Source organism: Vicugna pacos, chromosome 33 (genome assembly GCF_048564905.1).
Source record: "Vicugna pacos chromosome 33, VicPac4, whole genome shotgun sequence".
Classification (NCBI taxonomy): domain Eukaryota; kingdom Metazoa; phylum Chordata; class Mammalia; order Artiodactyla; family Camelidae; genus Vicugna; species Vicugna pacos.
The window spans coordinates 17,887,284-17,910,229 of record NC_133019.1 but is presented as its reverse complement, the minus strand read 5'-3'; the positions used below and the strand labels follow the sequence as shown (position 1 = coordinate 17,910,229).

Here is a 22,946-nt window from a genome sequence, read left to right as displayed (position 1 = left end):
GGGCAAGTTACCAGAGGGTGTCGCGGCCTCATCTCCCAGGGCTGGTAAGACAGACTAAATGCATTACAGCCTTTGAACAGGTAGATCCACAGTGTGTATTCAGTAATTGTTAGGTAAATGCGAGGGGCTTAAATACATAGTTGTTTTCAGATGCTTTCATTAGAGCCTTTTTATCATGTGGTCATGTTGCAGAAGAGATGGATTCTAGCCATCAGTGCAATGTGGTGCAGTCAGTGCTGCTGTGTCTTTCAGGAGCGACACTTTAAAGAGTGTTTCCTGGCCCCCCATTTCCCTGCTACCCTTGTTAGGCCCTTCCTGGCTTAAGGGCTTTCTACATATCATAATCGGGGAAATAAATGGAATAACCAAAACAGCAGGACTAAAACAGAAGGCAAACCTTCCAGAAGCTCACCGTTCAGTGGGTGGTGGGCGGCACTACTGCACCTCTCACCAGTGACGAGAGTGGAAGGAACGTTGGCCCCTCACTATCAGAACCCACGAAGCCAGTCCTGACAGAAAAACACATGCTTTGTGGTCTCAGGTGGGTGATGCAACATGTCTGGGGAGACATCAGGTGAGTCTGGGTGAATGTTTTAAGCATCTCCTCTGAGTTTATAACTAACTGCTGCTGTTAAAGCTGGGGCGGTAGGGCTGGTGGGGAGACCACTCGCATTTGAAGGTCCAGTACCACAGATACGGCAGACGAAAATCCTGTGAAACAGGCATGGTCCCTATTTTAGAAATGAGAAGCTCAAAGGCAAATCCCTCTCTACATGCCTCCAAAATTCTTTTTTCCTTTTCCTCTGCTGCAAGACAGTGCCAGGGATGGGTCCATGAGCATCCTCGGTGTGTGTTATTTTATTAAAATTTGGGTCTGAGGAATGACCAGCCCCCCCACCCCATGGCACTGCAGCCGCACATTCTTCAACAAGCTGACTTTCCCTGGGGACAGACTCAGACTAGGACAACTCTGAACTAGACCTTGCATTACTCTCCTTCCCTAGATCCCCACACCTTCCACCTGTAGTCATGACCAAGATGTCATTTGTGTCAGAGGGAAGATGCCCCCAGAGATTGGCCTGTCCTGAGGCTGGTGATGATGGCCCCGCCCAGGACCGAGCCAGCTGCCCAGGCTCAGTGCACAGGCCCGCAGCTTTGCTGATGAGCAAGACCGATCGGTTCTGCAGTGGAAGGAGGTTATGTTAGAGCCTGGACTCTTGTCTCCACCCCTTGGTGCTGTTTGTAGTCCTCGAGGGTAAAAGACAGTACTTTCATTTTATTTATTTATTTATTTGTCTATTTATCTATCTATCTATCTATCTATCTATTTATTTATTTATTTATTTATTTTTATTGGGGGTAATTAGGTTTATTTATGTTTAGAGGAGGTGCTGGGGATTGAACCCAGAACCTCGTGCATGGTAAGCAAGCGCTCTACCCCTGACCTGTGCCCTCCCCCAGTACGTTCATTTCTGTTTCCAGTCCTGCGCAGAGCCCTTTTTTTTTGGTGGGGGGCTGTCTTTTGAGAAGCCCCATTTAGCTTTCAGACTCTCGCCAATGCCCTCTGCAAACACACCACCTTTTATGGGAGGCAGCTGCCATTTGCAGTGCCCCTGCTTTTTATTTGCACAAATTCAGCATGAGATTAGAAACAGAAAAATTTCATTAGGTGGTAGAAGAAATTCCCTTCCCAGTTCCCCAGGAGAGCTGGGTGAGGGACAGAACTCCCCCGAAAGAAGGGGAAATAAAATGTTGCAATGCACGTCCCGTCCACCAAATCCCTGGCCTTCCTTGCTCTTGTCAGGAAGCCCCAGCGGGTGGCCCTCGGGCCTACTGGCCCCACACCAGACACAGGCTTTTTCACCATCTCAGCCTTCAAAGCTCTTTCTTCTCTCCCCCTCCACTTTCCAAAGATGTAATTATCACTCATTTGAATAATTATTTCAAATATGCATGTGAAAAGATTCAGGCTGATGGCAGATAGCATTTTGTAACTACATGAAAAGCCATTCAATAAACTCTGGAGGAGACTGATCAGTTTGCTTTGTATGTTACCAAATTACAAGACGAAGGACAAAGTCCACTGCGCAGTTGTGAATGCAGCACACGTTAAAATGCTGCAAATTGCAGAGCAAGGATCACAGCAAAATGCACATTCTAGCCTGAGCTCAACTTCAGGGACTATGTTGAGCTGGGGAGGTGGAAAGCAGTGGGAGGGTGTGAGTGGCCTAGGGTCGGGGGAGGCCACTGGCCCAAGGAGCAGCGCAGGAGAGGGTCCTCAGGCCCCAGGTTCTTAGCAGCCTCAGAGCGGAGCCCACAGCAGGCAGCAGCACTGGGCTCTTGCCTTCAGTCGCCCCACCTGCTCTTCCTGGTTCCGCCTCACCCTGAAAGGTGAGGACCCTCAACCCGCCCCCTCACACTCCCCAGCCAGAGTTTCCCGGGGTGCGGTGAGGGGGCTGAGGTCTCCAGGCAGCCGTGAGTGGGGGGAAAGAAGAAAGAAGATGGCAACTGGCTTTGAAAGCTCCCCTCCATCTCTCTAACAATTTAACATGCAGACTTCCGATGCTACTTCCCAGACTGGGAGCCGGAAATGCCAGGCGGTTAAAGGGGAGGTGCAGGGAAGTTTGCATCCCGCCCCAAACGCTAAGTATTCCATTAAAATAGACACAGAAATAGTGCATTCAAGGATCCAGCAACCCAGCTGTACCAGCCCGAGCAGAAGCTAGAGGACAGTCACTACGGGGAGCCCCAGGGGTGTGGTTCTTCACTTGCGGCCCATCCTGCAGGTCTGTTTGTTCATCTCAACAGGGGGCAGCACCACCAGACTTGTCTTTCTGAGCCTCCTCAGCTGAACTGGAGGCACAAGCACAATTTCCCATGCTCTGCCTGGGGTCACAGTACACCTCCTCCCCTGCAACCGCCGGTGGTTCCTGCCCCCACGACCCTCCCCTCTGGGAGACCCCACATTTCGGAGGCAAACTGTATCCTCCCAGAGGAAAAGAAACGGAATTGGAGAGACATTAACTCTTTCAGGTTGTGAAGTGAAAAACTGTAGTTCACAGTAATGCTGAGCCCAGGGCCTGGGGCACAGCAGACAGCAAGGAGGACTGGGCACTGGGACCCAGTGACTAAGGGAGTGGTGAGAGCCCCAGGGACTCTGGCCTGTGTCCTGTGGGAGGAGGTGCGGGAGTCAGGGTGGCAGGATGAGCAGGAGATCTGGAGACACAGGGACCTTGGTGCCCATCTGGTGTCCCCACTGCCATGCTTACGACCCTGAGCAAGTCCTTAATCTTGAAGCATAGCTACTTCCTCTATTAAGAAGGGGGTTCTTGGGTGGGAAGGGATAGACTGGGATTTCAAAATGTAGAATAGATAAACAAGATTATACTTTGACACAACGTTGTAAAATGATTATAAATCAATAAAAATTTAAAAAAAGATTATACTGTATAGCACAGGGAAATATATACAAGATCTTATGGTAGCTCACAGAGAAAAAAAGTGACAATGAATAAATATATGTTCATGTATAACTGAAAAATTGTGCTCTACATTGGAAATTGACACAACACTGTAAAATTACAAATCAATAAAAAATGTTAAAACAAGAAGAGGGTTCTTTTGGTGGGGAGGGCATAGCACAGTGGTAGAGCGTATGCCTAGCATGCATGAGGTCCTGGGTTCAATCCTGAGTATTTCCATTAATAAACAAATAAATAAATACCTAATTACTTCCTCCCTCCCAAGGAAAATAATTTTTTAAAAGGTGAGGGATCTTTTTATTCATCTTCCAGGGGGGCTGGTACACTTAAATAAGATACCTGCATAGAAGTCCAGCATCAGAGCGTGGGACGTAACAGGCTGAAAGATGTGAATGCCTGGCTCCAGCAGCCACTCCCTCACCCGGCACACACAGGGCCTCCACTCAGCCTTTTGGAGATCTCACTTCCTCACCTCCTGTCCACCCTCCCCCGCCGCCCAGCTCAGACCTGGGGGAACCACCGCTTCCCTGGTCGGGGTCTCCTTACGCCGTCTCCCTCAGATCCACCTTCTCCCTCTACCCTGCAGCCAGACCAGGGTTAGCCTTCTAACGATGCATTTCCTAGAAGCCCTTGAACCCCCACCCCCTGAGACACACGCTGTTAGGCTGGATTGAGAAGGCTGAGGCTGAGGGAAGGTGGGGACAAAGACCAAAGGAGGCAGTGAAGCCAAAAAGACGCTTTATTGGGATTTAGCGCTCCCGGGCGAGGCTCCGCGACTCGGAGGATCGGAGTCGGGGAAGTCGCGCCCAGGCGTGGGAGTGCGGGGGTTTTTTAGTGCGATAGGTTCCGGGTGGCAGCCCACAAGGGTGGGGTCAGTCAAATAAGGCAAAAAGTTGCTGTGGCTTTCTGTGATTGGCCAGGTGTTGGCGCCGGCGGGCTTCCCGAGGCGGGTGGTCCTTCGAGTGTGTGGCTATCTGATTGGCCAGAGGTTGGCGGAACCGGCTGTTCGCGTCCCTGCCCCCACAGGCCTATCACACACACACTTGCTGTGTGATGCAGCCAGATTTCCCTATAATATCCGAAGCCCACGCATCACAGGGACGTCCCGGTGCACGTTCCGTGTCCCCACACTCGCCATAGACTCTGGACCACTGACCCTCCCAAAGTCTGTGTGGCAAATGTCCTCCTTGCCCGGGGCTGTGTCCTGCAGGCCCTCACCTGGATCAGCTCTATGTCTTCACGCCAAAGCAAAATCCTTGGCTCCACTTAAAGGTCACCCTCCACGTTTTTTGGAGGTCGGACTGCCCTTGCCTGTAGTGCAGACCTCTGCTGGCTCCCGCGACCCCGTTGTAAAATTGGAGGCCAGATGTGTAGCCGGCCTTGGCCTCGGATTCCCGCCGTTCAACGCGGCAGCCAGGCTGGACCGCTCCTGGTTCCCTCCAAGATACTTACCCACCATCTTTCTCCTCCGTTTGCGCAAACCAGGAGTATCTCAGAGCAGTGGCTGTGCTGGGTTCAGTTCTCCTCTCTGATTGAATGATTCACGAATTCATTCAGCAATTGCTGCGTGGGGGGGAAGGGCTGAAGAAGAAGAAGGATCTGGGGAGAGAAGTCATGGTCACAAACACCTACTTTAAGTGCAGGCTTCCGCCCTTGAGGGGACGTAGTGTGAGGGGGAACCTGGGAGGCGTCCGGGATGCTGCGCCCAGTGATAAGCCTGGCAGCAGACAGGAAACCGGTGCCTGGAAAGCAGCCTCGCACCCCAGGACAGAGAGGTTGACTGCTCTGGGGGCGCAGAGGATATAAAAGTCAGAAGACACCACACGCAGGGGCAGGGAGACGTGACGCAGAGCGCCTTCCCAGGACTGAGAGCCCTAGAGTGGGCGACTTCTTGGAGAGGAAGCTGGAGGATAACGCAGACCAGCCTGTCCACATCCGCTAAGGAGTCAGATAGAAACGAACACCAGACAAGCGGAGAGGAAGGGGGAGGGAGCCATCCAGAAGGTAGCAGTACACCTGCGCTCAGGTCAGGATAAGGGGCTTCAAAGACTTTTACTTTCTCTACCGGAGTGCGGACAAAGCTGGTTAGAACCGGATGCTGCAGCTCCATAGTGGAGAGAAGGCTCGGGCTTAACATACCCCACAGTGTAATTAGCATTGCAGTCTGGGCCCCTCCCGGGGCTTTTCTGTGTGCGCCCTGGGTAAGAGCATGCGCAAATGAGATGGCGGGCCTGAGCACTCCAGGGATGTGAGCTGTCAATCAATCTCAAGAACGCCCTAAGGCAGGATATGAGACGAGAGAAACAGAGGAAGGGTGCCATTTTCCTCTCGGGTTGGCCCGCCTTCAGTTCTCAAAGGTGTAGTCAGCTAGCTTTTGCTCCACTGAGAAAAGCCTCTGTTTACACAGTGCTCTCAGTCTCCGTTTGAATTTCTTTCTCTCTGGTAAAGACAAATAACCGAGGCCTTTTTCCCCTTCTGGCGGTAACACGCCCAGGACCGGGGCCTCCACCCTGAGGGTTACCCGTGGGGCGCCAGCCCAGCCGGATCCCGCACTTTGGCGACACAACTTTGCTGCTGCGCTTTGCGCCTCCCTCTGGGCCTGCCCCCCTCTAATCCTGCCTGGATCCCGAAACAACTGGGGTTTGGGGGCCCTACAAATAGGCAATATTTGGGGGGGCGGTAAAACACTGAAGATTTTAAACAGGGATGAAATGGTGGCTCACGATTTTGAGGAGGCCGGTGAAGCCGGCGGAGATGGGCGATGGGGAGATTGCGGCCAATGTCCATCCAAACAAGGGTGCCAAGGAGGCGCGCCCAGCGGGTGGGACGCAGCTCTGAAGCCAGGTCAAACCCAGCCCTTTCTGGGGTAATGCTTGAGCAGGGTTTTGCCACAGGGTCCCCCACCCCATAAAGTCCTGCGCCCGAGACCAAGTGGCCACAACACCACACCCTGAAGTCCGGGCCGCCCCAGAGCAGCTGCCCAGCAAATGTCAACTCACTGGCCTGTAAATCCTCTCTAGGACATTAGGACCTCATCTTCCCAGTTCCACTCTTGCCCCCCTCCCCAAGCCCACTCTCCGCAAGCAACCAGAAGATTCTCTTAAAATTGTAAGTAGGGCCAGTCACTCCCCTACTGAAACCCCCCCAGGGGGGCTGCCGGTGCCTCTAGGGCACCCTCTGTCCTTAGGCCTCCCCACCCTGCTCTTGAGAAAGCGACCGCGCTGTAAAATTGGAGGCCGGATGTGCAGCTGGCGTTGGCCTCGGATTCCCTAGTTCAACGCGGCAGCCAGGCTGGACCGCGCCTGGTTCCCTCCAAACTGCCAAGGGTTCCCTCTCTGGCTCGGGCTCCAGCCCTGGGCCTGGACTCTCTCCTCCCCGGCTTCCCTTTTGGAATTTGGAGGCCAGAACTGAGGCTTTTGCGCAAAGCTAAAGTCCCCTGCCACCTCGCTGTCCCCTCCTACCTTGTCACCCGCCCCCCCCCCCCCCCAGTTCCCTTAATGGGCAACAAATAGCGCCATGATCACCCTGGCTCTGCTCTGCAGAGCTGTAGCCCCTCCCTGGACTTCTAGCAGCTTCTGCGCTTCTCGACTCTGCACCTTCCCCTCTCAGGGCCCTTCTGCTTGCCATTCCCTCAGCCTGGTTTGTTCTCCGGGTGCCACGTGGATCCTTCCCTCTCTGCTCAGGTGCCGCCTCCCCAGGGAAGCCTCCCTGACCGCCAGTAACGGACCGCAGCTCCGCGTCCCCTGTGTGCTGAGCCCAGTGTTCTATTTCTGCCCAGACCTTCTCACCCTGTCCTGTGTTTACTGCTCATCCACCTCGACTGAAAACAGAAACCCCATGAAGGCAAGGGCTGGACGTGTCTGGTTTTTCAGTGCATGTGTGATGGATGGGTTGACCAAGTTGCAGATCCCCTGGGAGGGGGCCTGGACCCACCTGAGCGAGCACAGCTCCAGCAGAGGCTGGGACCCAGGCTGTGCACACCTGCACACAATCTGTGGTGCGGGGCTGTGAGTCCTAGCTCTCCTCTAAGGCCGTGAGCTACTTGAGGTTGGCCCCTTCCCAGTACTGCCACTGCCCCGGTCCTAGGTGGGCAGGAGGTCAGGGGCCTGGAGGAGATGGGGCAGTGAAGCTTCCGGGCTTGGCCAGGAATGGGGCCAGGGGACCTGTGCCCTGATGATATGATGTGTGGATTTAAAGGGTTTCCCCCAGGTGACAATGGACAAAGTCAAGACCCAGCTGTGCAGTCCAGAGCTGAGCTGTCATCTCCCAATACAGACTGAGGAAAGGGAGGTGTCCAAAGCCTGGCCACCACACAGACCAGGGTGACACTTACTAGGGCAGAGCCATTTTTCATCAGCTCCAGCATCCCCTGTGGCGGTCTGGAGGAAAGGGCAGCTTTTACTTCCAGGCGTTGTTAGTCACCTGGGACTGGTGGGCACTCCTGGGCATGAACTTGAGCTTTGGATACAAGCGCTCCCTATGTGGCCGGCCATTGGCCCCAACTCCCCCCCCCCACCCCCTCCTTCCTCCCAAAGCTTCAGGATGAGGCCAGAGCACAGGGAAGGTGGCCAGTGCTATGAGATACACAGCCACTGAGCTTGCTGCCTGAGCAGCTTTGCTGGAGGCCAGAGTAGAACCTCCAAGCCTACTGTGAATTATCAGCAGGTGCCGCACCACTGGGCCTGGCCCTGCACCGGGGGAAGCCGGAGCCCAGCTTCCAACCACTCATTCTGAGACAGTGCCTGGGACCCGGCGGATGGTCCTGAGCACTTGGCAGATGAATGAGTGAGTGAAAGAGCGGTAACCGTGTTCCTCGTGGCCAGGCGCAGGTGGTCCTCAGCATTCCTACCAGGTTCTTCATTTTCTCCTTTTGGTCACCTTCTGGCACGAATCCCTCAGGGCCAAGTGAACAGGCTGCCTGCCTCGGTGTTACAGGACACTGACTAGCACCAATGCATTAAATTAAGCCAAAAGAAACCAAAAATGGGTTTTGAGCACCTACATACTTTATCTGGGGAGGAAAAGAATATATGCAGTAGAAATCAACTTATTCTTTTACAAGGTAGAAATTAAAGACCAGAGAGGTTGAATGATTTGCCCAAAGTCACACAGCAGAGCTGGATTTAGATGCAAGAGGTCTGCGTGGTCACACTCCAGGGCCCCGGCTCCTCTGGGGGGCACACTGAGGTCAGTTTTGGCCTGTGCGCAGTGAGGGTCTGGGGGTAAGACGCTCCACCTGGGGCCTGCTGTCTTTGGGGAGGAGGCTGGATAAACTGCTCTGGTCCCATTCTTTTTCCTGCTACCTCTTCATACTCTGGTCGCCTCTGCACTTCTCCTCTTTTAGTGTCATCGGGCCCCCTTGGAAGGGAGAGGCCACAGGCCACAGGCCACAGGCCACAGTCCAGCCTGGCCCCATGACTGTTTTCCCATGCAGTTGCAATCTGGTGGGAGTAACGCGAGATCTGTGCACAAGGGAAGTGGCACCGAGGACAGCGGGGCTCTCGCCGTGGAGCCAAGGACCTCTGGGGCTTTGAGGAGGCCATCCCAGGCACTGCAAAATGTTTATTAGCATCCTGTTCTCTCCCTACTGGATGCCAGTACAAACCCCCGCCCCAGGTCTTAACAGTCAAAAGTGTCTCCTATTACATCATCAAATGTCCCCTGCAAGGTAAAATCACCCTGGTTGAGAGCTGGTGGAATACAGAATATAAACACTGCAGGGTAACGAGGAGGAGAGGGAGCATGGAGAGTGCCCAAGGGCAAGAGAGGACATGACCTGGCCTGGAAGAGTTGCAACGAACAGCGAATTGCAGTGATACTGCAAATGGTCCACGGGCTCCGCGACCTCTCCCAGCCCTGCTGGTGCAAAGAGGGGTCATCTGACTAGTTCCGAGCAATGGAAGATGAGCAGGAGAGACAAGTTTCATACGAGATGGAGGTGGTGGGAAGCCCATGTGGGGTTCTCCAACCTCCATCCCTCTGTGACTTGCCGAGGAGACCACGTGTTCTGCACGGTGCAGGGAAAACCAAGTGCCTGCAGACCTGTGAGGAGCAATTTGCCCTCAGACACACACAGAGCCAGGGATGAGCCTCGGAGGTGTGGGCATTGTGGGGGACCAGGCTAGAGCCTCGCCCATCCTGACTAATAGAAATGGGGCACATTTCTCAAGGGGGCGGGGAGCCTGTGGGAAGGCCTGGAGAAGGGACACCCAGATGCCGACAGGCGAGGCAGGACTGGCTCTGCTGGAACCGCACAGAGGGTGGGGCAGTGGGGTGGGGAGAGGGGCCCAGCCCTACAGCAGCGGCCAGAGAGGCCAGAGTGGAGAGCCAGGAGGTCAGCGACAAGGCAGATGAGATGCAAGTGAGTTTTAAGAATCCTTGAGTTTGCTGAGTAAAAGGAACCATTCACTCAAGAGTACATTCTGAATGGCTGCATTTATATTAAGTCCGCAGTTGTAAAACATAGCTCCCCTTTTAGAATTCAAGAGCATACTTCCCCTTGGAGGAGGATCTGGGAACTCAGAAAAGCATGCGGAACTTTGTGGGGAATAAATGCTCTCTTTCTGGTCTCGTGCTGATTCCACTGGTGCATTCAGTGTGTGAAGATTCTTCACGCTGTCCACCAATCTGCCAATGTTTGTATTTTAAATTTCAATGAAAAGTGTTTTAAATGCACTTGCTTCTGCATTTTCCGGAAGCCCCTATTAAGTGTTGATTTGTGCACTGTGCTCTGCAAGACTTTATCAAAGGAGAACCACATTTGTGTGTTGGATTCTGTTTTTAAATTGGCATCTCAGGGCTGATTTACGGCCAGCATTGATTCATCTTGTGTTCTACTTAAACAGAAATGAGTATAATCCGTCACCATTTGTTCCTGCCCAAGGCCGTGGGCTAGAAAAGGACATTGATTTGTGAGAATGACTCATACGGACCAAAGAATGTGCGCCTGCCCCCGCTGAGGGAAGGGCGCTCGGCTGACTCATCCTTGAGAACATTCAGTTCTGGAGACTGAGGGGACCAGTGAACAGACCGCCTCTCGGTCCAGCGCCCCTGGGTCTGTAAGTGGGCTCCCAGTCCAGCAGCCTCACCTGTGCACCTGGCAGGGCTGCACGGTCCAGGGCCCCACCCTGAGCCTTAGATCAGACGCTCTGGGGGTGGGGCCCGCATCTGTGGTCTCACCAGCCCTCCGGGTAATACTGATGCTTATTAAAATGAGAACCACTGGGCTCAGTCAATTGAGAATTAAAAGAAGAAGTGGGCAAAGGCCACAAGAGCACCTCTTTCACGGGTTGAGCTAGTGGTGGGGCATCTGCACTTGTGCCTGTGGCCACCAGGCTTCCTAAGATCAGACCCCAAATGAGACAGACACCCCTCTCCTGTGGGGAGCCGACCATAGTGTGTGCCTCCTCCTGCCAGCCAGCCCCCCTCCAGGAGCAGAGCGCAAGGCTGGGCCCACAGCGCCTCTCCACACTCCCTGCTCCAGCAGCTCGCGTCCTCCTGCCCGAAAAGAAAGCACAGGGGGCCGGAGGGCAGGAGTGTGGCGTCCGTGCTGCAGGAGGGCCGCGCTCCCCGCCAGTGCGCTCCTTAGGTGTGGACGGGGATCATTCGGGGTTGGAAGGGATCAGTTTTCTCCGTCCGGGTGGCTGCACCCCCGTCAGCTTTGCTTGAGCAGGACTGGAGTCCAGCAGGTCAGCAGGACCAGGGTGCTCCTAGGGCGCTGCCCCTCTGCGGGGCGGGGGCGTCTGGAAGAGAGGAGGCTTCTTGTCCTGAGGCTTCAGCTCCCCCTCCCTCTCCCTCCCCCCTCCCCCCCTCGACTGCCCCAGGGCCCAGTGCAGCCCTGCAGAGGGCAGCCTTCTGCCCTGCCCAGGAAGAGGGCGCCTAGGAGGAAATCCAGCCAGCTTCTTCCCCAACGGGAATGTGCGCTGAGTAAATGGTTTCCTTGGAAGGGGTCTGACCAGGTGCTGCCTCCTCTTTACGCATTTCCCGTTACCTGAAAGCACCTTCCTAACCCTCTCCTGCCTCTCAGTCGCCCACTTTGGCTGCTCCCCTGACAGTGGGCTACCCCGCTTCCCTTTCCCACAGGAGGCTCCAAGAACAGAAAGGACCTCAGAAATCATTTGGTCCAAACACCTCATTTTCCAGCAGACGCGTCCGAGGCCCAGGGCATTGGAGCAACCCGTCCAGAGTGAGCCACTAAATTAGCCGCAGAGCCGCGGGTCCATCCCCAGGCTTGGCGCCCACAGGCTGAGGCTCCCCGACCCTGCAAAGTCCCGTGAACGAGCATCATCTATAATTGTGCTCACCTCGTATCGCACTGTAACCAGAGGCGGCTGATCCTGTGTCATGTCTCTTTTTGAATTTCCCCCTGTGTCACCAGTCCTGGCAGACAAATCTGTGTGTAGAGAAGGGCTGTCGCTGTGCCTTGTTGACCTGGTGGCCTTGAGCCTCAGGCCCCCCTCCCCTCCATATTGTTTTAATAAACAACAAGTTGTCTTTCAAGCACTGCCTGTGTGTGAATCCTGCCCCTGGACCCCCAGCTTCTGGCTCCGCCACGTCTCCAGTTCTCAGGGCTGGATGGTTCTACACCAGCCTTTGCTTAGAATCGAGGAGAGGCCTGAGAAACAGCAATTTGATGAGAAACCACACCAAGCATGTGGTTATCTTTTAAGTTATAAAAATGCCTGATAAAGATTTCAAATGAATTGTGAGACCAGCTTGGGAACAAATATTCCTTGAGAGAAGACAGACAGCTCATTCCTGCCAAATAAAGAGGTTATGTGGTTACGTGCGCCCTGACCCAGGGCAGTTTCTAAAACAGCTGGACTGACTTTGTGCCCTGATAAAACGTCAGGGACAGATGGAAAATCCAGTATCATATTGGCATATTTTACATGGTTTTCTGAAAAATCTTTAAGGGGAAGCTTTGTGCCTGGTGGGTGAGGACCTGCCGTCTAATCGAAGCACAATACATTCCTGGAGGATGTAAGAGTGACTCTGAAAATAGCTGACCCTTGTTGCAAACCATCACCCAATCCTCTAAGCTTCAGTGCTTGGACATTCAAGCCACCTGGGAGGACCAGGAATAGCGCCACCTCGTGAATTAATAATGCGGCTTCACGACCCAGCTCTGCCTTCTTTCTCCGAACCCCGGCCAACTCCAAGCTAACACCTTGTGAAATCAGAGAAGATGAGAAACTGAGAGGGGGCAGGCCAGCCTGCTGGTCAGTAGGGCAATTCCTCGAGAATGTGACGTGCACTGTCTACCAAAAGGATCCAGAATCAAGTGGAAAGTCACGCCCCAGATGGATGTTAGAATGTATTTATTGCTACATTTATATACAATTATACAAACAGCCAGGGCAGGAGGGGGATGGTGCTGCAATTTCTCCAGGTTCCACGGACGTGGGCCAGTAAACAGAGCCACAGACCACTGAGTGTGCTCTCAGCCTGAAGCCAAAAAGAATCACACACATTTTATTAAAAAGTGGAAAGTTCTTGGAAATTCTCTCCATATATCCTTCCTGACAAGCTAGTCATGCAGAAAAAAAGTGAGTTCTCGGAAGCTCATGCCTTCAGGCATCTGTTGAGGGGATGCTGCCTCGAAGACAGGATGCAGTTAGGGTGCTGGCTGGGGGCCGCCGGGGGCAGTGCGCGATTCCACGTCCTGGCCCATCTCTCAGGACTGTCCTGGGAAAGGCAACCAAGAGGGGTGGGGAGAGAGACAGAACAGCAAGAAAGGGAAAACCAACGGTAAAGTGAGACGTGGAAAGAACCACCACCAAGAGCCGTGGTTCACGGAACACTCGTCCATCGGGTTCCAGCTGAGGTTCTGGACTTTGGGGGATACAGACATTCAGGACATCCGAAAGCTCGCCATTTGTCCACTGCCAGGGACCTGCGTGAAGACACAAAGTGAACAGGAAAAGTTAGGCGTGAAAGAAGAAAAGTGAACTTTAAATATTATCATCGCCGGGTTGACAAGGGCATGACCCTGAACACCTTTCCAGTAACATGCAGCCGAGACTGAGTTGACTGTTGGGCTGTGAAGGGGGTGGAGGGCCTTCCAGGGGCACCAAAACAAAGATGGGTCCACAGACTGCGTGCTCTGACCTCAGCCCGGCCAGAATCAAGGGCGGCTCACACAGTGGCTCTCGCAACGTTCAGACCCAGAATTCGGATGCGGACGTAGGACCATGGTATAAACGTCCTCCCTTTCATGTCACAACTGTATAAACCTTAGTGATGTGACTCACAAGAGGAGTAGCTGAGCCCCTCCGTGGGGAGCAGGTGTGCCCGAGGGATTAACCGCCTGATTTACCCCAGCTGTCTTACCCCCTCAGGCCGCCTCCCCCACCCAGGGTCCAGGAGAGAAGGTCTTGGGATCACGAACACGGCCTCCTAAGTGACAATCAGCCTTGCACCTGGGAGAAGTGACAAGGCCTGAAGGCTGAGACCAAGAAGCCTATGATTCTGAGGACACAGATGACCAAGGGCCTTTGGGGTTGATCAGTAATTTGGATGCAGCCTGGCGCTGAGGCTGAAGGGCGCTCTGCCCCTGAAGACACCAGCCAGCTGAGGTTCCTCCACGACTACCCAGCACCTCCAGTTCCTCGCCGCCACGACCCCACAGACCCGCCCAGCCACAAGGAAGGCAGGATGAGAGGTCTGATGGAGAAACCCTCAGTCCAGTGGGAGGATGACCAGAAAACCTGTCAGAAGTCCCTGTCTTCTTTCTTGGGTCAGTAACGCTATAATCAACTAAGGAGGGGCCCCGCCATGCTTCTGAGGCTGCCAACTATGTGACATTTCAAGCTGAAGGATGTGGCGATTACTGACTCCCTTGATCCTTTAATAACCTCATTTCTCGACAATTCACAATCACTGTCATTTGATCCTGACTTTCCTGGCAAGTCATGCAGAAACTTTCTGTTCATGCTTCTGACAACAACAGCACAGAGTCAAACACACACAAAGGATTTGCTCGAAAAAAGCAAAACCATTAAGGGGTGAAAATCAGTGAGGAAAAGTTGCGAAACATCAGGCACATTTCAACTGGAGGGATTTTACCAATCGGCAAACAAAATGGAAAGAGTTACCTAAATGCCTGTGTTGGAAGAAATGGTTTAAGGATGAAGCGCTGAGAAGACATTGTTCGTGGCAATCGATCGTTAAGGACATGTTTTAACCACGGGTTTTAGCTCAGATCTCAGGAATAAGACTAGCTGGATCCTATGGATTTGCAAACAGCTCCACCCCTTTCAAAACGAGTGAAACAAATGGTGATGGAAGTGTCACAAGCCCTTCAAGTGGATTTTGAAACAATGAAAATATTTCGATGATGTCATGGAATGTCAGAGATTCTTGCTTGACCTTCAGCTCATTTCAGAGCAATCCAAAAGTCAGGGCCAAAGGAGCAAATTGTTTCTAAGACCTCCCCAGCTGAAGTGAACATATATCGCTCTTTTTTATGTCACATGAAAAAAAGCTAAAAAAAATTATACTGTTATAAGAGACATTTATTCCGCATCTTAAACTGTTATCTTGAATATACTCACATACAGCTGGGGTTTGGCTTACAGAACTTTGAGAGGCTTAATCAGCAAGTAGGGGCAGCACAAATGCGTCACTCACAGTCTGCAAGATAAACTGCATGGCTGTGGTTTTACTTAGAAATGGGATGGGTCAAAAATAAATCAAATTATTTTATTTGATTTGATTTTTTACTGTTCTTTTCCCTTTTTCAGTTTTATTATGTAGAATTATTACAGTTCGACTGCACATACACATTATATTGCATGTAAATACATACATACAGTATACTGTGCATTTAAAAATAAATTGAATAATTTTAAAACAACCTCTTGTCATGGTAAACATGTTGATCAGTGGTTTTGACAGGTTTCCAAACTGAGATCAATGCATAATACTCACCTGGCTTACAAGCCCGTCCTGCAAATCTTCTACTCAATATAGATGTATGGCACTTCATTCTTGAGTATATCTGAACTTTTTTTTTTTAATAAGAAAAACCCTTGCAGCAGCACACAGGCGGCATGTGTGTGAGTGTGTGCTCTAATACTCACTCCACGTCAAGAGTGGAGTTTGACAAAGTAGTGTGTCCGATCAGCTCACCAAGATTATGGGTAAAAATCTCATTTTAATAAACTCTATCTGATCTCAAAATTATTACATTGGAGGAAGATGTTCTTGATTAGCAAAGAGCCAAAGGGATGCCACAAGTGAGAAGGGACACTGCGAGGGTGGGTGTAGGTGCTGTAATCGGGTGGGTGCCCTGGGCCAGCTCTTTTGACTGGTGGTTCACTAGATTGAAGGCTCTAGAATGTGGATAACAGAGTCAGGTTCTTATTGGGTCCTGCCAGCATCCTGGACGTGGAGACAGTGAGGCAGGTCTAAAGGGAAGGCGGGCTGGCCCCGGCCACCCGACTGCCAGCTGTACTTACCCCGTGAGGGAGGGAGCCTTCTTGCTAACGGTTACATTTGCTTTATACTGCTTTGGCAAGAACGCATCTGGAACAATGCATACAGTTTGGGTCCCCACCTTTCAAAAGAGACAGCAAAAGGTTAGAAAGCACTTAGCCAGTGACCACAGAAGGAAGTAAACAGTACAGAATTCCAGAAACACCCTCGTCACCCCGGATTACACAGAGCCCTCTGGGGAACCAAACTGCCAGAGTGATCGCCAACCTGATCTTCAACCTCTTAACTTTTCTTTTTCAATCACTTTTGAATCTCCACTCTTACAATGTGGAAATAAGAATAACTTTGTATAGCACAGGGAAACATAGTCAAGATCTTGTAGTAGCTCATGGTGAAAAAGAAGATGAAAATGAATATATGTATGTTCATGTATGACCGAAAAATTGTGCTGTACACCAGAAATCAACACAACATTGTAAACTGACTATAACTCAATAAAAATAAAAAATAAATTAAAAAAAAGAATAACTTTAAATCTCCCTTTTAAGGAGATGATCGCATTCCAATTGTTGTGGCAAATGCACAAACTAACCAGTTTCACAAGGAGACTAGTGGATCTCTAAGCCGTACCCATCAAAGCCTTTTCAGTATCAGAGTAACTCTGAAGATCAGATTCTATAGTTTATCTGAGGTTCTCTCTTGATTCAGCTAGGCACTGTTAAGATATCATTCAGGCACCGACCAGACTTCGGTACCCAGTATGCTTTGTGGTGCCTGCTTTGAAATTAACACTTGTTATCTTGGAATAAGCAAAGGCTCAATACACTATACCTGCCTCGTGAAAGACGGGGGTAGGGGGCGGTGAGAGGCGAACAAATAAGCAATAAAAACTACCTTCCTTGCAGCCACGTTCGCAGTGTAGTGGTGAAAGGGAGAGACTTCAGCCCTGCTTTCTCTGCTCTGTCTTCTTCAGCGGACTCCCTGCTAATTCTCAGAATCAGCCCTTAGAAGACACCCAAGACCAAGGCGCAGTGAACTCTAAACTGCTAACCCAGCAAAGCTTATCCACGTGTCAGCTCTCTGACCCGGGACAGCGTTGTTTACTATGCTCGATGGTTAAGCAATTGGAAACATAGTTACTGGTCATCCCTATCTTATAAATGGGTTATAAATCACAAAGGCATTTGTGGTGGGCTGTTCTCCATGGAAACTGTGTTTAGATGGTTAGTTCAGTTTCCAAGCAGTTTAACCCACCATGAAAAACGGAGGCTTTGCAGTAAAATACAGTAGAACCCTCAAATTTGGATAAAGGAACACAGAAACAATAAAACAAAACAGTTTAATACTTTTCCCTTAACACTTAAGTTTTAGTCAAACGGGCAGAATTTAGTAGGAGGTGATTAAGTGCTACTTGAAATTTAAGAACATTTTAATGAGAATTTTAAGTATTTTCAAGGACTTTGAAGGTTAGCAGAGCTGGCCCTTCATCGTACCATATGTCATTTAAAAACACGTTGCTGTATTTTTCCCCCACTGACCAACACTACTCTCATCATTCTTAACCATAATTGAGGTAGAGTTGCAATACTCATAAAGGAACAAAAGGAGAGAGAGAACAAAGGAGAGAAAAGAGGTTGGTTGGCATGAGTGTACCGAGAAATGTTGGAAGAGCAGGAGAAAGTATGGGGGAGTAAAGTAGGTAAATACAAGGTACAAGAAAGAAAACAGTTAATTTAACGAGGAGTTACGGTGATGACAAAGAAAACTACACACATACATTTCCTTAAGAGGAGACGAAAGGTGAAGAGATACCAAGTCAGAAATGCTGAAAGTTCGCCACCAGGTGGCGCCATGAAATTAAAATACCTCTGCAGAAAAGAGCAACCCTTAATAGGGGGTGAGCGGGAGAGAGTTACAAATCAGAGGGGCGGGACGGTCACAACGGCTCAGTGTTCGTGGCGCGCCAAGCCATAGTTCAGGACATATACCAAGTTATCCCAGGAACGCAAACTTGGTGTAATATTTAAAAAATCTATTCATTCAGTATGTTAACAAACAAAACAAAGCACACACATATGTTATCTCAGTATACACAGAAATTGCATTTGGTGAATTTTAAACATCTTTTTTATTAAAAAAAAAAACTTAGCAAAATAAACATGTGTATATTTATATATGGAAGTTGCAATAACTGGATAAATTTTAAACATCTTTTTTATTTAAAAAACTCTTAGCAAAATAAATACTTATACATGTGTGTGTGTATGTGTATATATATATATTTATATATGGACGTTCCATTAACTGGATGAAGGTCATCTACCAAAACCTACAGCAAACACATGCGGCAAATGTTAGGAACATTCTTCTTAAATCAGAAATGACGTGCACTGATTTTCAACATTGTACTGAAAGTTTCCGTCAAATCAATTCAGTAAGATAAGAAAAAGAAGTGAAAGTCCTAAGGACTGAGAAAACAGACTGAGAGCCGTCATTATTTGCAGAAGATGCCGATTTAGGCAGAAAGCCCAAAAGTCTTCACAAATTATGAAAAACTAAGATATAAGCAAGGTTCCTGAATATAGGGTCAGGAAACAAAAATCAACTTCATTTCTATACACAAATAGTTTTAAAACATAACTATTAAAAAGAGTAAAAATAAGATGCTTAATAATAAATCTAACCAAAGAAATATATGAAATCAATGCAAAAATTTAAACTTCACTGAAAAGCATTAAGGAATTCATAAATAAATGGAGAGATATCACATTTTCATGACGAAAAATTATGTACTTTTGTAATCATAATTTTTGTAGTTTTGTCCCAAGTGAATCTATTAATACATTTCTAACCAAAACGTGGTTTTTTCCCCCATATAATTTAAACTAATTCTAAAATTTATGTGGAAGAACAACAAAGGGTCAAAACTAGTCAGGAGTTTAATATCAAAACAAGGTGGAGAAACTCTGAAAGAAAACAGACAAAAAACAAAAACAAAAGTCATTTAAACGAAGAGGAGACAAGAAAGGTCCATAAATTTAAGAAAACTGAACAACATTGGTAACTAAGAAAGTACCAGTTAAAAAACACATTTTAAACCTATCAAACTGGCAGACCGAGAAGATTTACGGGTATGTTGTTTATGAAATAAAAAACACTGGAAACAAGCCACGTGTCCATCGTCAGAGGAAAGGATAAACTGTAGCGCATTCAGGCAACAGATACCCTCGCAGCAGTGAAAACAAATGAACCACAGCTGTGTTCAGCAAAATGGGCGTGTGTGTGTGTGCCCGCGCGTGTCTGATCAAAATAGATAAAGTTCATACACGTGCAAATGAAAGCATTCTATTGCTTATGGACACTAAGAGTAAAAATCAAAGAAAAAGATGATGTAATAGAGGAAGCATACCGGTGCCAAAGTTACCGGCAATGTACTGTTTTAGAAGCTGATACTGGAGTATTTATTATATGTATATACTGACATGTATCATGCTATATAATATAATAATATATACTATTTATAATAATATATTTCTTTGTATTTCTCCTAAGCATGTTTCTTTCCCTAATCCTGTTTTTAAAACAATCTTTAGGTTTTAAATGTTTAAAACAGCAATTGATGGAGGAAAAATACTGCAATAGACAAGGAAGTTATAATTCTTTTTTCCAATTATCTTTGGTCTTTGAACCATTAGAATTTTGAAAGGCCTCAGAGAAATCATCTAGGTAGAAAAGTCAATCGCTCTAAGGAAACTGAGTAAAAGGAGTAACTGTGTTACTCCCAGTGTCGGACACCCTCAGCTCTAAATAAGTGGTTCTCAAAGTGCGGTCCCAGGACAGCAGTCCCAGCCTCAGCTGTTAAAAATCCAAGTTCTGGGGCCCCACGTGGACTTAACTCAGTCGGAAACTTAGGGAGGAGCCCTGCACCTGACAATTTAACAAAGTCTGCAGGTGATTCTGATGTAGGCTGGTTTAAGAACCACCACTGGAAGGTTTTCAAACGTGTAAGGGAATCTCTTCATTATGCCAAAATAAGACCCCTCTACCATGAAATTAAAAATCTAGACAACTGAGAAAGCCACACCGCTGGCCCTCGTCTTTTAAATCCTTTAATTCTGAGGTCGGCAAACTACGGTTTGTGGACCAAATCCAGCTCCCCACCTGTTTTGGCGGAAACCTGATAGAAAAATCAAGATGATTTTATGACACAGGAAAATTACATGAAATTCAGATTTCAGCATCCATGAACGAAGCTGCTTTGGAAGGCAGCGGCCACGTGCCCCTGACTGTGTCTGTGCCACAACCTCAGAGCCCCGTAATCGTCACAGAAACTGGCCCGCAAAGTTTAAAATATTTAGTATCTGGTCCTTCACAGAAAAAGTCTGCCAACTCCTGCTTTAAAACAATGACTACAATCTACTAATCTCCAAGTAAAACACAGATAATTCTAGCCATTTTCTTTTCTCTTTAAAGATACAATTTTCATTTTAATTCCACAGGCAAGAATCTAATAGTTTCAAGAATCATAAGGAAACTTAAATCGGATCCATTTTTATCTACAAAGTAAATCAAATAACCCACAAAGAGCATCTGAAGAATGTTGTTAATTATGCTTTGTCTCTCTTCAGATATTCTAATAAGTGACCGAAAAACCTGGCGAATTGTCATGAAATACTTTGTATCATTTAGTTCAGAAAACTGGTTTAGCAATCTCCTCCCACAAACGTTTCATCAGGTTGTTCACTTAAACTGTGAGCCTGTCTCAATGCTGCAGGGTGACATCTCAGGCCCCACGCTGCGGCCACCTCTCTCCCCGGCTCTCCCTGAGGCTGACACTCGCCAGGTGGTCTAATCCTCAAACTCTTAAATTTTTTTCTAGACCGAGTTCAGTTCATATGACTGAAGTCCTGCTCACCAAGCTCCTGAAATATTTCATTTAACATGGACTAGACAAAAAAGGCTATTTCTATCTATATCCATCTTTACTTCTCAAATTTCGTTTTCCTCTAGACGTCTAAGATCCCTTGGGCGCAGACCCTTCTTTTGATGTTGAGGGCTTTATCAAAAGAAAAGGATGCTTTTTTAACCCCCACAGGAGTAAGTGGTATATTTCAACTTTAAATCTTTGAGCCATAAAATCCCCTTCCCCTAAAAATGAAAGCACTGAACTCTTCCCAGGTGGGTGTTCTGAGCCCACACAAAACCGTTGAATAAGTCTGGTCTCCAGTTTGATGGGGTTTGATCCCCAGGTCACTGCTACTCTGTATTCAGTGTAATATTTAGAGCAATCTTTGGCTTCTAAACTAACGGATACATTTACTTTGAGTTATGCTGACAAGAAAATCCTCCAGAGGGCACTGTCATGAAAACAAGGCTCAGTTGGAAAGCTAATCAGCATTCTGCAGTCCAACAAAAAGGGGCTGGGGAGCTTCCAATTCAAAGAAGCCCAAATCCAAATGCAGACCCTGCCGCTAGGGAGATCTTTGGGCCGGTTACTGAACTACAAGATGAGATAATACGCCTACTTTTGAGGACACCTGCAGCATTTATGATCCCTTCATGCAGACTGAGAAAAGGGGTCCTTTCTCCAGGAGGCACACGCTGAGACTGCCCCTCCACTGCTGCCCTGTATGTCTGTGAGCTCCTTTTGATCGGGCACCTTCCAGCTTCACCTCACAGACACCTGTCCCCTGGGCTCACTCAGCTCTGGACATACTGCCCTCCTTGCTGTTCCTTGAACTAGTCAAGCCCTTTCTTGCTTCAAGGCTGTCCTACCCTCTCTACCTGGAATGCTTTAAAGCAAAGATTGTAAATTTTGTGTCCAATGGGTGACTTCTGGAGAGCAGTTACATTGTTTGGCATTTGAAAGATTTGAAAAATCTTTTAAATTTTGAAAAATTTGAAAAATTTGAAAGATTTCACATAAACATTACATTTTAATGTAAATATGTAAAGCATTATTCCTTGGATACTTTTTCTTTTTAAAGCTGTTTTCTGGCTTATCCTGGAAAACCGGAAGGTACAACAGCACTGGGTGTACCGCCACGAGGAGCTTCTGCCTCTCCAGACATGGGCATGAGGTGTGAGGTTGCCACTTACCCACAGTCCCCACCAGGCCCAGCTGCCCCCTCTGGGTGTTTGCATTTGCCATCTTGACTTACACTGAAAAAGTGAGCCCTCTCTTTTTCCAGGTGGCAACTTAGACACCACAGAGACCTTTTCTCCCTCTTCCTATCCCCAGTCATCACCCCTGAATTGCCTCAAATTGGTCCCTTGTTTCTTTCATAGTATTAAGTTGATGTAAGTTTGCTGCTGTTATAGGTCAAAGATGGTTGAATACTGGCAATTTTACATGATTCAAGCGAATACAATTTGCAACTTTTAAATTATTCTACATGTTCCACGTCTTTCCATAAAAGTCCATTAGGATAAGGGTCTAGTCTTCCTCACTTATGTCCTCAATGACTAGTGTGCCCGCAGCGCCTGGAAGGTACTGGGCACTAAAATATCGGGAAGAATAAATGCAAAGGCTCCTCCCACCAGACGTTTCTCAGCAGCTCCAGAGCATACAGCAAGTGCACGGAACCCACCCCAAGGTCTCCAGAAGCAGCCCAAGTTACAAGCGGGCTTTCCCAACCCGGAGCCCAGGGCGGGGCTCCTACCCCCTGCTCAGCTCTAGCGCTGGCTGCAGTCCCAGACATCACCAGCCTCTGCTCACACAGCTGACGCCCCTGGTTCTAGCATTGGGAATTACCCCTAAGTTGTAATTTCCCCCCGGCACCCCTGTGCAAACCGGCATTGAGACCACCCATGGACAGCCACTGAGATGTCCCCTCAGCCCTAAGGGAAGCTGGAGGGGAATGGCACTTGTTCCTGGGGCAACTGCTGACAACTGCAATAACCTCCCTGTCCCTGAAGACGTTCGCGAGAAGTTCTGCTGCTCCCGGATCTTAGCACGTATCCCTTGTTTACTTGTATCGCCATCACACTCTTTCCTAATTCTTCTGTTTCCTCCTCTAGACTATG

General features: G+C 48.9%; 1 protein-coding gene across 1 annotated transcript in view; it reads right to left on the bottom strand.

Moving 5' to 3' along the window:
• Window positions 1-12,879: 12,879 nt before the first annotated feature.
• Window positions 12,880-22,946, bottom strand: part of RDX (radixin) — a 67,993-nt gene continuing 57,926 nt past the window's right edge. Inside the window, exons 15-16 of the mRNA XM_072954163.1 lie at window positions 15,944-16,041; window positions 12,880-13,377 (exon numbers count right to left, since the gene is read on the bottom strand). Coding sequence (XP_072810264.1) covers window positions 15,975-16,041 — 67 coding nt within the window. The 3' untranslated portion in view covers window positions 12,880-13,377; window positions 15,944-15,974. The remainder of the gene's footprint in view (window positions 13,378-15,943; window positions 16,042-22,946) is intronic.